The sequence below is a fragment of the Microtus ochrogaster genome, chromosome 7 (assembly GCF_000317375.1).
Source record: "Microtus ochrogaster isolate Prairie Vole_2 chromosome 7, MicOch1.0, whole genome shotgun sequence".
In the NCBI taxonomy this organism is placed as follows: Eukaryota; Metazoa; Chordata; class Mammalia; order Rodentia; family Cricetidae; genus Microtus; species Microtus ochrogaster.
This window is the reverse complement of record NC_022014.1, coordinates 18,382,138-18,396,225: the sequence shown is the minus strand read 5'-3', so window position 1 is coordinate 18,396,225 and position 14,088 is coordinate 18,382,138. Positions and strand designations below refer to the sequence as shown.

Here is a 14,088-nt window from a genome sequence, read left to right as displayed (position 1 = left end):
ATTGTCCTTTGCTTTACAGAAGCTTCTCAGTTTCAGTAGGTCCCATTTATTCAATGTTGCCCTTAATGTCTGTGCTGTTGGGGTTATACCTAGGAAGCGATCGCCTGTGCCCATCTGTTGTAGGGTACCTCCCAATTTCTCTTCTATCAGGTTCAGTGCCCAGCACCATTTCTTAAAGACAATGTTTGCGGCACCTTTGTCTCCTCAGCTGCACAGAATGAGGTAAGACACTATTTTCTGCGGCTGCCAGTTTCAGTAACTTAAAACAAACATATAAAATGCTTAAAAAATGGACCTGATATACAGAATAAGCATTTTAAAAAGCCATTAACTATTGTTATAGTTCTCTTGAAAAGTTTAAATAGCCTAAAATCTCATCAACATTTGGCCATTTCTTCAGTTTGTTTGAATAATGCTTCTTCTCTATTCTGTCTTTTCTTCTTGTACTGACCTTAGATGGGCCTTGCTTTCCTTACAGCAGCTGGAGAGCTGGAGATGTGGCTCCTTGTATTGGTCATTATGGCAATCTCCTAACAGTGTAGCTATGCCTACCCAGTTGGAATTCATTCTTCTCATTCACTCTAGGCCTCCTTATGTAGCTCAGAGTGGTCTCTAACTCACGTATATAGGCTAGGCATAGTCATTCCTGATGCCTCAGCCTCCCAATGCTGGGATAGCAAATATGTATCTCCACATCTAGCCTGGGATGGCTTTTTAAAAGGCAGCTCAAGCTTCACTACATTGCCTCCGCATCTTCTTATCATGATTACAAGTAAGACACATCTTCAAGGTTCACTGAGTAGCTCTTTTTTTTTCTTTTTGATTCTCTATCTTGGCTGTGCATTTGCTATTTTAAAACTGTTTAGTTTGCTTTCTATTGCTGTGATAAACGCTGTGGACGAAAGCAATTTAGCAGAGAAAAAGATTTATTTCAGTTTATACTCCCAGGCAAGGACTCAAGGCAGGAACCTGGAAAGAAGAGCCATGTAGGAATCATCTCCCATAGATGTGGCAACCGGCCAATCTGATCTGACAATTCCTCAATCGAGGGTCCTTCTTGCCAGGTAACTCTAGGTTGTAGCAAGTTGACATGAAAATCAACCAGCACATACATATATATGTTTTTGCACTATTTAAGGATGTTTGGGGTAGGAATGTGGTGTTTAATCTTGAGCCACTGAGATTACTGTATTGGAAATTTCTACTTTCATGGGGGGTGGGGTAGAAGTGTGTATGCATATGCAAGTGTGTATGTGCATGTAGGTCAAGGGGTGACTGAGTGTCACCCTTTATCCCTCGCTAATTTTATGAGACAGGATCTCTGTTACTAAACCTGGGGCTTGCCTAGACTATCTAGACTATCTGGCCATTGAGCCCCTGGGATCCACCTTTGACCCTTCACCAAGTACTGGGAAAGATGTATGCATTATACCCACTTTTGCACAGGTGCGGGGGATCTGAACTCGGGGCCTCACATTTGCATGGCAAACACTTTATGCCTCATCTACCTCCTCAGCCCCTCAAAGATTCTTTTTAATCTTTCTATTTTTATATATTAGAAATTGTATTCGAATGCTTAGCATTTTTTCTATGCTTCAGATGAACACATAAACACCTTCTGAGCTGAAATGTAAAAAGTCCAAAAGGAGACAAAGGGTAGGTCCCAACTCACAATATGCCTTTTCCCCTTAGCAAGCTTGCTTACTGCTTGGTTACTTCAACCATTCTCATGGCTTCCACCGCATCTCAAGGAAGCACACTCCCAGAACAGGACTCTTTGACAGCTACTGTTCTCAGGATGCTCACTCTGATACTTAACTTCTGCTGACTTTCTGCATATGACAACAATGGAACTGATAAATTGTTAAAATTTTCTGTGTAATGAAGATGGATTATAACTCTTTCTAATGAAAGAACTAGACACTGAAATCAAGACTCAGAATGAACACATATCCACTCTTGAAAACACTTCTGCCATACAGCCTATGGATTTGTGTGATTTCAACAGGAACAGTGGATCAGTTTTAAGCATAACTTTCTGATTACTATAAAATTGAATTCCAGTTTTCCAGGCTATTACTCTATAAAGATTTAATCATTCCAGCCAAAAAATATCTCTTCACTGTGATCTCCCTTGCACACACATGGCTGAATCCTAGTGCCATGGAGAAAACTCATCAACACTAGGTTTTCCTGTTTATAATCTCATATCTCCAACAGGCCCTCTTTCCTTTCTGATGACAAACCTATGGAACAAACCCACTTGTTTTCACCATCTAAAACAGTGGTTCTCAACCTCTGGGTTGAGCCCCCTAGAGTCCCCACCTCAGATCTTCCCACTTATCAGGTATTTACATTATGATTCATAACAGTAGCAAAATTACAGTTATGAAGTGGCAATGAAATAATGTTATGGTTGGGGTCACCACAACATGAGGAACTGCATTAATGGGTTGTAGCATTAGGAAGGCTGAGACCCACTGATCTAAAAACTTCCCCTCTACCCTCCTCTATCACTTTTTTTTACTCAAGATTGTGCCTCACAGAAGTAGATAGGAACAACTGCACTTTGCTACCAGTGAAGCTTCAAGCCTTCCTGAACCTGATATTCATTATCTTCTGACTGTGTCCCATTGTGACAGGCAAAATGCTTCTGCTCCCATTTTGAGCTGACAGACCTTCCACTTGAGTTTGGGATTCTATCCTGTCTTACCACTTCAAGGATGCTTTTGCTACTTTTATATCCCTCTCTCATGTGCCACGGGGTTTCCCCTGGTCCTAATTACCCCTACCCGTGCACTTTATCCTGTCTCAGGAGACCACATATCCTTTTGCAGCTGCTGTTGTCCATTTTCCTCTGTCTCTATGTACAGCAAACACTCCTGAACTGTTAGAGGAATGCTCCTGACTCAACTTCCTTTTCTATTCTGTTCAAATCAGGCTATGACCACTTGCTTCTTTGACTTTTGTGTTGGTAATGATGATAATCACTGTATCAGTAGTGATATGAGTACCAAGTATCTATTACATGCCAGGGACTTGGACTTTTACTTAATATTCACAACAACCATTCAATGAAGTTTTTATATTCATTTTATAGATGCAGAAATAAGATCAAAGAGGTGAGATATCTGGTTTAGGTAGGAAGGAAGTATTGCAGCAGGGTTCTACGTAAGACTCCAAATCCATGTTCCTCCTTGAATTTCCAGATGGCCTAACACGGCTGCTGTATCATCATAATTCTGAGTGCACTCTATCCTTACCTGTGAAGAAACTTCTCATAGGCCTGGCGGAAGGCAAAGCCTGCCCGGCGCACTCTCACGTTCTCCAGCAATCCAAGGTATTCCACCTGATGACGGCAGCGCTCATCATCAAATATCTGTGGGGACTTCTTGTCATTGGGTTTGATGCAACGCACATAGTATGGTTCCTAAAGGAATAAATAAGCAATGACAGAATTCACTGTAGACCTAGACAAGGGATGCTAGCTAGCATGTCATCAGTGTCCACTGTATCACATTAAGACCAGTGCCTTGGATCACCTGGGTATATCTGTGAATGAAGCAGTCTTCCACTCTGCCCCAATTCAAAGTAGTTCTCATGTAATCACCAGTTCCTATTTTACTGTTTAAGACTCATCAGAGGTTGTGCCCAACTGTGTTCATAGCAGCTTTGTCATAGCCAGAACCTGGAAACAACCTAAATGCCCCTCAACCAAAGAATGGATAAGGAAAATGTGATACATTTATATAATGGAGTACTACACAGCAGGAAAAAAATAATGACATCTTGAATTTTGCAAGCAAGTGAATGGAGCTAGAAAACATCATTTTGAGTGAGGTAACCCAGACCCAGAAAGACAATATTCATATATACTTACTCATAAGTGGTTTTTAAACATAAAGCAAAGAAAACCAGTATACAAATCATAATCCTAGAGAACCCAGACAACAATGAGGACCCTAAGAGAGACTTACATAGATCTAATCTACATGGTAAGTAGAAAAAGACAAGATCTCCTGAGTAAATTGGGAGCATGGGGACCTTGGGAGAGGGTTGAAGGGGAGAGGAGAAGCAGGGAGGGGAGCAGAGAAATAGTTAGAGCTCAATAAAAATCAATAAAATTTTAAAAAAATAGAAAAAAAGACTCATCAGAAATAGTAGAAAGGGGTTAAACTAAGGAGCAAATAATTAAGATGTGTAAACCCTGAGTTTTGTATATTTACAAATAACTGAAGGTATAACTCCAAAGAAAAGAAAGTAGTAGCTGTGGTAAAGATCAACTGTGACAGAGAACTTGATGAATTAAGGCCAGGGGGTCTGAGAGTGCAAACGCACCCTAAGTGTCAGTTATTGCCCTTATATTCTTATTATTATCATTGCTGTTATTGCATTATTTGTGCTTCTGAAAGAGATTAAACTTTATGGGTAACAGAAATCTTATAAAACCATCTATAGGCATCAGTAAATCTATGAAAGAGCCCCACTAGAAATTCTCCCTTTGATACCAATTACATTTTATACCAGGCATTAGATTACAACTCCTGTTAAATATAAAGCCATGCTTGGCATAGATCCTGGTACACTGAGGATAATGAATAAATTATCACTGGATGAATCGAAGAGGTCAAATATATCCCACTTTTAAGAATAGCAAGTGTCTTTCTCTTCTGTGAATCCATGATCCATCAGACAGATGCACCTTAATTTAGACAGTCCTACATAGTTACATCAGGTAGTTTAGAGCACTGTGGGAGGGCTTGAGATGGCAAAGGGTAGCAAATGATTTAAGACGTAGGAAAGTTTGATGTGAATTGATTTGGACTTAAATAAATTTTCAATAGAAAGCATAATTGTATGTTTATCATGTTTTCTACACCTCAAAAATAAAGTAGTTTTCTTTCTTTCTTTTTTTTTTTTTTTTTACAAATTCTGCTGTATTAGTTTCCTATTGTTATAGCAGATTATGACAAATTTAGTGGCTTAAATAATACAATTTTATCACCTCACAGCTATGGAGGTCAGAAGTCTAAAATGGGTTTCAATGGGCTGACATGAGGGTATTATGGAGTTACTAGTTTCAGAGACCTTGGAGATAGCTTGCTCATCTTTTCTGGGGTGATGGTAAATCTTGACGTTAACTTGGTTAGACTGAGATGTAGGAGACTGTAGAGCTCATTTCTTCACTCTCTGTGAGGGTGCTCAGCGGGGGCTTGACTGGAACCAAGGGAAAACAGACCACCCACAGCACTCTACTTCCCGCTGCCCTGATATGAGCTGCTCTGCTCCAATATGCCTTTCTTATCATATGGACTGAAAACCAGGAGCCAAATAAATAAATAAATAAATAAATAAATAAATAAATAAATAAATAAATAAAGCAAGCTTGCTTCTTTTCAAGTTGTTATGCTGGTTTCTCTGTCACAACAACGAGATATGACCAACATATCCAGCTCTTAGAGGCCCACCTGCCTGGGCCTCCCCTCCATCTTCTCGACAGCAACGGCTAGGTGAATCTTCTTATGTCAGCTCTCTGTTCTCACTCTTTTGCCTCCCTTTTTCCTACCAGAGGGCTCAGTGGTTATATACTGAGCCCACTTCGATGTTCCTTGGATAATCCCTAATTTTAAGGACTGCTAATAAGACCTTAATTTCACCTTTTCTGTGTAACACAGTCACACGGGGTTCTAAGTTAGGACATGGATATCCTGCAGTGGGGGGAATCCATGGAATAACAAAAATAAGGCAAATATCACATAATAAAATGCATGGAGAGTAAATTATGCAGCCAATGATTAAATCAGTGAAATCCTAATTAAAAAAATCACAACAGTTGGGCCTGGAGGATGTATTGATGTATTGGGTGAATGGTACAGCCTTACCCCTTGAGGACAGAAAGCCACTGTGCTTGGACCTTACTTCCAGCCTTTGACAGCCTATTTATCTTTTCATCTGGCTGTTTGTATACTTCATAATAAAACTGTTATCATAGGATAGCATGTCTAAGTTCAGTGACTCATTCTAACAAATTATTAAATGTAATTAAGGGACAAGGGAACTCCAAAAACTGTATTCACATCATATAGAAATGTGTCCCAGAGACCTCACTTAAAGATGGCATTTGAAATAAAAATCAGCCCTTTAACTTCGTGATAACAACTTTGGCTAATAGTGTCAGAAGGGAATTTAGTTACAAGAGGCCTAGCAGGTATCGGGGTTGGTGCTACCAGGTAGGGCCATTATTCTGCCTAGCATGCCTGTCTTTATTTTAATCTTGCCATCTATGGGAGAGTGAAAAACATGATCATGATATTTGCAGCAAATGCCACTAAGAGGTAGGACTGTCTGAATCAGGGCTGACTTGTTTTACCAATACAGACCGCAGAAATAACACTAAGTGACATCTGGAGAGGTATCCATGAGACTCATTGCCTCTTTAGCATGAAAACAAGCAGAACACTACATGAATAAAGATACCCAACCATCTAGCCATGCCATTTAAGTGAGATCATCTCAGACTGCCTAGCCCTGGCTTACTGATCTCTGCTTGTTGGGTCCAGGAGAATTGTCCAGCCAACTCACTGAATCATGAGGAATAATAAGCTGTGGTTTTCTTCAGCACTATATTTCAGAGTAATTTGCTATGTATCAAGAGATAACCGATGACCGGGAGGTGGTGGCGCACACCTTTAATCCCAGCATTTGGGAGGCAGAGGCAGGTGGATCTTTGTGAGTTCGAGGCCAACATGGTCTACAGAGCAGGTTCTAGGACAGCCAAGGCTACACAAAGAAGCCCTGTCTTGGAAAACCAAAAGAGAGAGAAAAAAAAAAGAGATAACTGATGACAGGCATGGTGGCACGAAACTTTAATCCCAGCACTAAGGAGGCAAGTCAAGCAAGTTAAGTTTGGCTTCCATATTGTCCAAACAAGATTTATTTGGGCTCACTGATTTTGAAGATTTAGTCCATCTTGGTGGGGAAGGCTTGGTACTGCATAATAGTTCACACACACACACACGAATACATGTATATGTTCATATATACACACATGTATGTATATATATTCATACACATATACATTCAGGTACATACAGACAATGAAATAAAAAAATATTCAGGAACTAAAAAGAAACCATACAAATGTTAGTTAAAGGAGAAGTCTGCAAAGTTGTATTATTCATGCAAAGCTGACTTAAAGATAAAAACAATGAGGAAAGAAAGGGGTGTTTCAAAAATAAGAGAAAGATGTGATAGTTCTAACATGAATGAATAAATTCCCAAAACATTTAAAGCAAAGACTGAAAGTCCATGAGGTCCATGAGGAGAGGTAGATAAGGTCAGATCAATATGGTTTTGAATTCACCTTTCAACCAACAAAGAAATTATTAGTAAAGATGCTGTAAAGATGGACAACATGGCGGTAAAACTTGATCTTGCACAGAATACTGAATATAGACTGTCTTTAATACAAGCAAAGCATACATGTAAGGTAAATTTAACAAATTTCTAAGAATCAGCATCACACTGAGGATGTTCTCCGGTGAAATGCTGAAGTTAGACATCAAGAGCAACAGAGATAACTAGGAAACCTTCATGCTTAAAAATTGAGAAACATACTTTAGAGTGACTCAGAGGTCAGAGTTACGTGGTGAATTAGGAAGTACTTTGAAGAGAATACCCCTGCAGTGACATGACACAGAAGTCCGTGCAAGGCATTGCCTGAGGCAGCGCCTGAGCTGGTACTGCACACATAAGTGGAATTCCACCAGCACTGAGCAACTGCACACAGGAAGCAGAAACACCATGAGACACTAACTACCAAGCAGCAAGTGGGAAAGCCCTTTCAGCCCTCTTGGTGATGTAAGTCACTGAATAAGGAATCTAGTGGAAATACTTTCTCTATATTTAATCAGCGCTCTGTCTCAGTTTATAAATGCCACCTCCTCTCTCGCTTATAAATACCAAGACTGACTCAGCCTAAGCAATCCTAAATTTGACAAATTCAGTGTTGTATAAAGGCTAAACTACCAGAGTTCATAGTGATCTCATTCTCTTAACCTGTCTCCTTAGGTTTTATGCAAAAATGTTGTAAAAGTATGCCAAATGGTGCACACATTAGCTAGAAGGTAATGCATTTAAGTATACATCTATTTGATCTGTTTTGCACACTAATAGTCAAGGTATATTCAAATTCATTTAATAACTTACTGACCATCATCTCTTGGTACCATTTTACAAAGCTATCAAGAACACAGAAAGTAGGACCCAGTCTCTGTATTTCAAAGAAACACCAGCTGAAGAGAGAAGATAGCACACCTGGAACACTGCGGAGACATGTCCCATGGAGTTCCACTTCCGGGAAATGCCTAGGTAATACTCATCAGCCTAGCCTCCTTGATGAGCTCTGCAAGATGGATGCTAGAGAAAATACGGGGAAAGACCTCTGGCCAAGATCAGAAGACATCAGTCTAAGACTGAGTGCAGCTTCAGGCCTGCTTCTGGATCCTGGTGCAGACCTTCAGTTGCTGTTAGCTCTGAAAGGCCGTAAACACTCAGCTTCTCTTTTTTAGAAAGTCTTTAACATGTCTAGGTTCTTAGATAAGACTTTCTCTGGCTACTGAATTTTGGTTGTGTCATTTTCACTCTTTGAAGCTAATCTATCTTTTCTCTGACTGCTTTTTAGGGACTTGTCTTGAACCAGGTATGGTGGTACTCACATGTAATCCCTGCACTTAGGAGCTGGTGACAGGAAGACCTGGGGTCCCACATTATTCTCAGCTGTAGAGAGCTCCAGGCCAGCCTAGGCTGCATAGTAAGATCCTGTCATCCAACCAACAAAACCAAGCATAAAGATGCTTTCTCTTTGATGTTCTGTCACTGGGTGTCACATCAGATGTCCTTTCATTTTCCCAGCTTGGGGTCTGCTCAGCTTCCGGATTGTCTGGCCTGTAGTGTCTTACAACGGTCTTAGAATCTTGGGCAAATTTCTTCCAGTGTTGCTCTGGTAGTCCTCTCCAGGACACCTGAGTACATGCATGCTGGGTGTTTTCATTATCTCGATTTACCTTAATCTTTCATAGCTCTAAGTATAATTCTAGATATTTAAAAAATTATTTTCATTACTGTTTTTTGTTCAGCTTTATTTCTGTAGCTTGTCTAGTTATTTGTTCTTTCTAATATTTCAAGACCCTTCACGAGGTATATTAAACATTTTGTATTTTGTATGTGTGTGTGCCCATGTGCATGCACGCACACACACATGCAAGTAGGCATGTAAAGGCCAGAAATTGACATAGGGTATATTCTCCATGCTCTTTTGTGAGACTGCCTTTCACTAAGCCTGGATCTTATTGTTTCAGTAAGAATGGTTGGCCAATGAGCCCCTGGGACCTGTCTGTCTCTGCTCTCCATCACTGGGATACAGAGATGCACCACCACACTCAGATTTTACATGGGTGCTGGGTTCTGAACTCAGATCCGCATGCTTGACTCTAGTGAGCCATCTCCCGAGCTGTGGATTCTATTTGTGATTGTTCTAGTATCAGAAATTTCATCTGGGCCTGTTGTTTAAACTCACTCTAGCATATGACATCTTGAAGTCACCAAAAACAAAAAAAAAAACAAAAAAAAACAAACAAACAAACCCCTACCCCATTATTTATTTTTTTAAAGATTATTTTATTTTATGTAATATGAGTGTTTTGCCTGAATGTAGGTATGTGTACATACGTGCCTGGTGCTCACAGGGGTCGGGAAAGAGTCAGATTCTCTGAAACTGGAATTACCCATGGTTATGAGTCACCATGTAGATGCTGAGAATTGAACCTGGGTCCTCTAGAAGAGAACAAATGCTCTGCGGCTCCTATTTTAATTGATTTTTTTTTTAATGGAAAGTCTTTAAGGTCTGATACGAATGTGATATCCTCAAGGAAAGAATTGTATTTGCTTCTTTCAGAAGTTTGGGGCAACACAAGACCTGGACTACCTTAAACTGCTGGACTGAAGCTTTTTCAGTCCACTTAGGCAGTAAGAATGTGGGCTGCAAACCTCATCAAAGCTGGCTTATAATTACATATTCTCAAGAAAGATTCACTACCTTCCGATACCTGATACCCTTTGGCTAAATGTCATTGTTTCCTAACAGACAATGGGGGTTTCATTCTAGATCTGGTCTTTTGCGTATGTAAGTCTTTGAAGGGGAGTGTGTGTGTGTGTGAGTGCGCGTGCGTGTGTGTGCACGTATGTTGTAGATTATTTCTCTACTCTGGGTAAACCCAAGATTTCAGTTCAAGGACTCAGACCAGAATGCCCATTAACCAGATATTTCAACAAAATTCCCAGTTGAAAAATCAGTTTTAAGGCTGTGCTTCCACTCAGTTAATTCACACAGTCCCTGGCTTATATATTTCTAAATGTCACTAGTTTCTGTTGCATTCAGAGAGTTGATTTTTAAAAACTAAAAAATTACTTTCTATTTCACTTTGAATCAATTTTAACATGTTCCTAGTAAACTAAAATTTAAAATGTGCTAGCATCCAGTTATTTATAACACACTAGAATTATAGGTTATATATAACAACCTTTCATTCATCATTCTGTTTTTTAAAATCAGTTTTATTAGAAGCTTTGTCTATTTACTAGTTTTTTTATTTCTCCATTATGATTAATTTCTGCTATTATATTATTTTCTTCTCTCTTTAGGTTTTTTTTTGAGTTTCTCTTCTGGCTCTTTGAGTTGAACTTACCAACTTTTAGTCAACTTTGTTGTTTTATAAAGGTGTAACAAATAGCTCACTTTAATAGCATCCTGTTGTTGACAAATTCTTTGTCAAGCAGTCCCAGATATTTTATAATTTTCACTGTGATATCCTCTTAAATCTGTGACTTATTTAGGAAAGCATTTTAGTTTTAGGGTTTCAAGCATATTAACATGACTTGCTTTGAGGATGTGTCTGTAATGGCATCATTATGACCTAGCATGTGGTCAATTCTTCCAAAGTGTTCCATTTACACTTGATAGGATTAGATATTTCCCATTGCTTGGGTACAGAATTGTTTTGATGTATTAGAAAAGGTTGGGATTTGGTTTTCACAGTTCCTGGGTTTGAGGCAGGGTTTCTCTCTGTAGCCAAGTCTGACCTGGAACTAGCTGTGGATCCTTAGCAGGCCTCACAGTTGCAGTCCTCCCGAGACTACAGATATATAGTTATCAGTTTTTAAAAACAATGATTCTTTCACTAGTTAACTGAATAAAGAGCCTCCACCATCGGTCAGCTCTTTCCTGTGTCACACGCCTTCCTCCCAGGTTCACTCTCTTCCTACTGGATGCAGCAGGTCAGGGATGACATAGGATGAGAAGCAGAGATGAGAGAGCCATGCTGCTAACGGCATCCTAGCTGCTAGTTCACGTTTCTGGAAACGCAGTTATGCAAGAGGGTGGACTATGCTTCCATGTTGCCAGCTGAGGCTAAGGAATGATGACGGGAAGAGACAGAAAGCTAGTGAATAGATGTGTGCTTGCAGCCTACTGTAACCATGGTGAGGTACAGATGCAAATTAATTCTTTTAGAAGGAAAATAGGTTTTTTTAAAAAAGATAATAACAGAGAAGAAAACATACAATAAAATTACCAGAAGAGGAAGATATAAAGAAAAGAGCTAAAAATAACAAGCCCCAGAAGGCTGCTAATTTATCAAACCTGTCAACAGAGCAGTTAGGAGCAGAAATCTGTTCTTTAAGGGGAGGAAAACAAAATCCATACTTTAAAAATAAAATGGAAAAGTAGCCAGATTCAAGTTATCAGACAACATTAGAATCAAAGCAACAGCAAAAGTTAGGACTCACTGCCATTAATATTTGTGTAGTCCAACCATTTAAAGCAATGTAAAGATAAAATTTAAGCTAAACTCTTGTTTAGACTCCTTCTGGCCATTTGCTACTCAAACATAACACATGGACGGATGGTATATGACTATCGCTCCATCCAACTGTTTCTGACTCCATTCCCTCCCCACTCTGGCCATGCCCTGCCTTCTGACACAGGATTCAGTTTATTTTCTACGCATGATATGCCACACATATAGTTGAAACCCTTGGCAGTTCCCCCCTCGACCTTAACGGTAGAATAAAAAGTTCAAATTTAAGAAAGGAACTCAGCTGGGATTCAAATAATTATTTTACTCATTTTTTTAAAAGCAGGAATAAAAATTCTATTGTTCAATTTGAATATATACTGTTCAACTTAATTAAGAATAATTACCTAAAAAGTAAGTCACACATGAATTCTCCACAATGTATGTCAAGAGAGAATCTATGAATTATAAAGGACATTTAGAAAATAAAATGATTACCTTCGAAGCAAGGTTGTCTACTAAAGCAATCATAGAATTCTTAAACAAGGTAGCAGCGGTCAGAGGTCGCTTGGTCACCTCTGTAATGCTCAGTTTGCCTTCGGGCCACATGTTCCTTAGCACAGGATTTGAACTGAGAAACACAGAAAGAATAATTCAAAGGTTGCATTAAATAAGGTGGAAAAAAAGGCCAATTAGTCCTGCCAAGCTGTGTCCTGGGAATCACTGCACTGCAGATGGAATTCACAAAGCCTAACTGGAAAAATCGTTTCATCCAAAAAACCACGATTATATAATGACCAACAGTGTACCACAGAAAACTTCCAAACTGTAGCACTTTAAAAACTTGTTTAAACCAGACGGTGGTGGTGCATGCCTTCAATCCCAGCACTCAGGGGGGGGGGGCAGAGGCAGATGGATCTCTGTGAATTTGAGGCCAGCCTGGTCTACAGAGAGAGTTCCAGGACAGCCAGAGCTATACAGAGAAACTCTGTCTCGAAAAAAATCAAAAAAAAAAAAAAAAAAAAGGACTTCTTTAAAGTGACATCCATGTAGATCTCTTGCATAGTTAATGTGGCTCTTACAATACACACACACACACACACACACACACACACACACACACACACACACATACATCTTATTTTATATATATGTCTGTAAAATGCAGATTTTATATGGCTAAAATGTGAAGACAAATCACTAGCAGGAAAACAGTTCTTGGTGTCATGGCGCATAACAGGAAAGTGAAAACATCTTCTAATAGGGGAGAAATACACAGCTAGGGACATAAACATAACTGCTCTGTTAGTCTCCTAGCAAAGCTGTCTCCTAGAGCTGGATTTATGAACACATTCGCAGGTAGTGCTAGTGGTTCCAGCACTATATTGACATCACACTAGGGCCACCATGATCCAATTTTAAAATGCACTTCAGGCCAATTCCATGTTGAAACTGCAGATTTGTTATTTGCCTCTGAGGAGATTTTTTTTTCTCATATAAAAGTGTGTAGTGCCTTGGCTGTGATTTTCTTCCTGTTCCATTTGGGTGCTTTTGCACTTTAGTGTAGCTGGGACTAGACATGCTGCTTCACTGGCAGAACTTTTCTCTTGTCAGAATTTTCTCTTACAAATTTGGGGTTAGAAAATGACAATAAGGGGCTAGAGAGATGGCTCAGAGGTTAAGAGCATTGCCTGCTCCTCCAAAGGTCCTGAGTTCAATTCCCAGCAACCACATGGTGGCTCACAGCCATCTATAATGGGGTCTGGTGCCCTCTTCTGGTCTGCTGGCATACACACAAAACAGAATGTTGTATATATAATAAATAAATAAATACTAAAAAAAAGAAAATGACAATAATAACACAGGAATCCATTGCTAATTGTGCTTATCCCTCCATCATTATGCCCGCCTTCCTTTCCCTTGTGGAAGCACGCAGTGACTTTCTGTCTCACATTTGCTCAACACAATCACTGTGAAGTGGAGGAACGGACACTGCTAGAGGGGGTGGGGTGGCGAGATGGGTCTCTAAACCCGACAGGGCAACACTTCTAATCACCACCACCGTGCAGTACCGACTACCATCAAAAGAGCCAAAAAAACTAACATGAGGCTCTTTGGTTCATGGACAGCTTACCACTGTACAATTATATTCCATCATTTCCAGTCACACCCTTATAAAAATGACCACATAAAAGCACACTGTTTTTCCTTTCTTTCAGCAAAGAAGTCATTCAAG

The 14,088-nt window shown here is 39.6% G+C and overlaps 1 protein-coding gene across 1 annotated transcript in view; it reads right to left on the bottom strand.

Annotated features, from left to right (window-relative positions):
* Positions 1 to 14,088, bottom strand: part of Myo1d (myosin ID) — a 298,766-nt gene that overhangs the window by 165,462 nt on the left and 119,216 nt on the right. Inside the window, exons 14-15 of the mRNA XM_005349401.2 lie at positions 12,351 to 12,483; positions 3,264 to 3,430 (exon numbers count right to left, since the gene is read on the bottom strand). Of these exons, the coding sequence (XP_005349458.1) occupies positions 3,264 to 3,430; positions 12,351 to 12,483 (300 nt within the window). The remainder of the gene's footprint in view (positions 1 to 3,263; positions 3,431 to 12,350; positions 12,484 to 14,088) is intronic.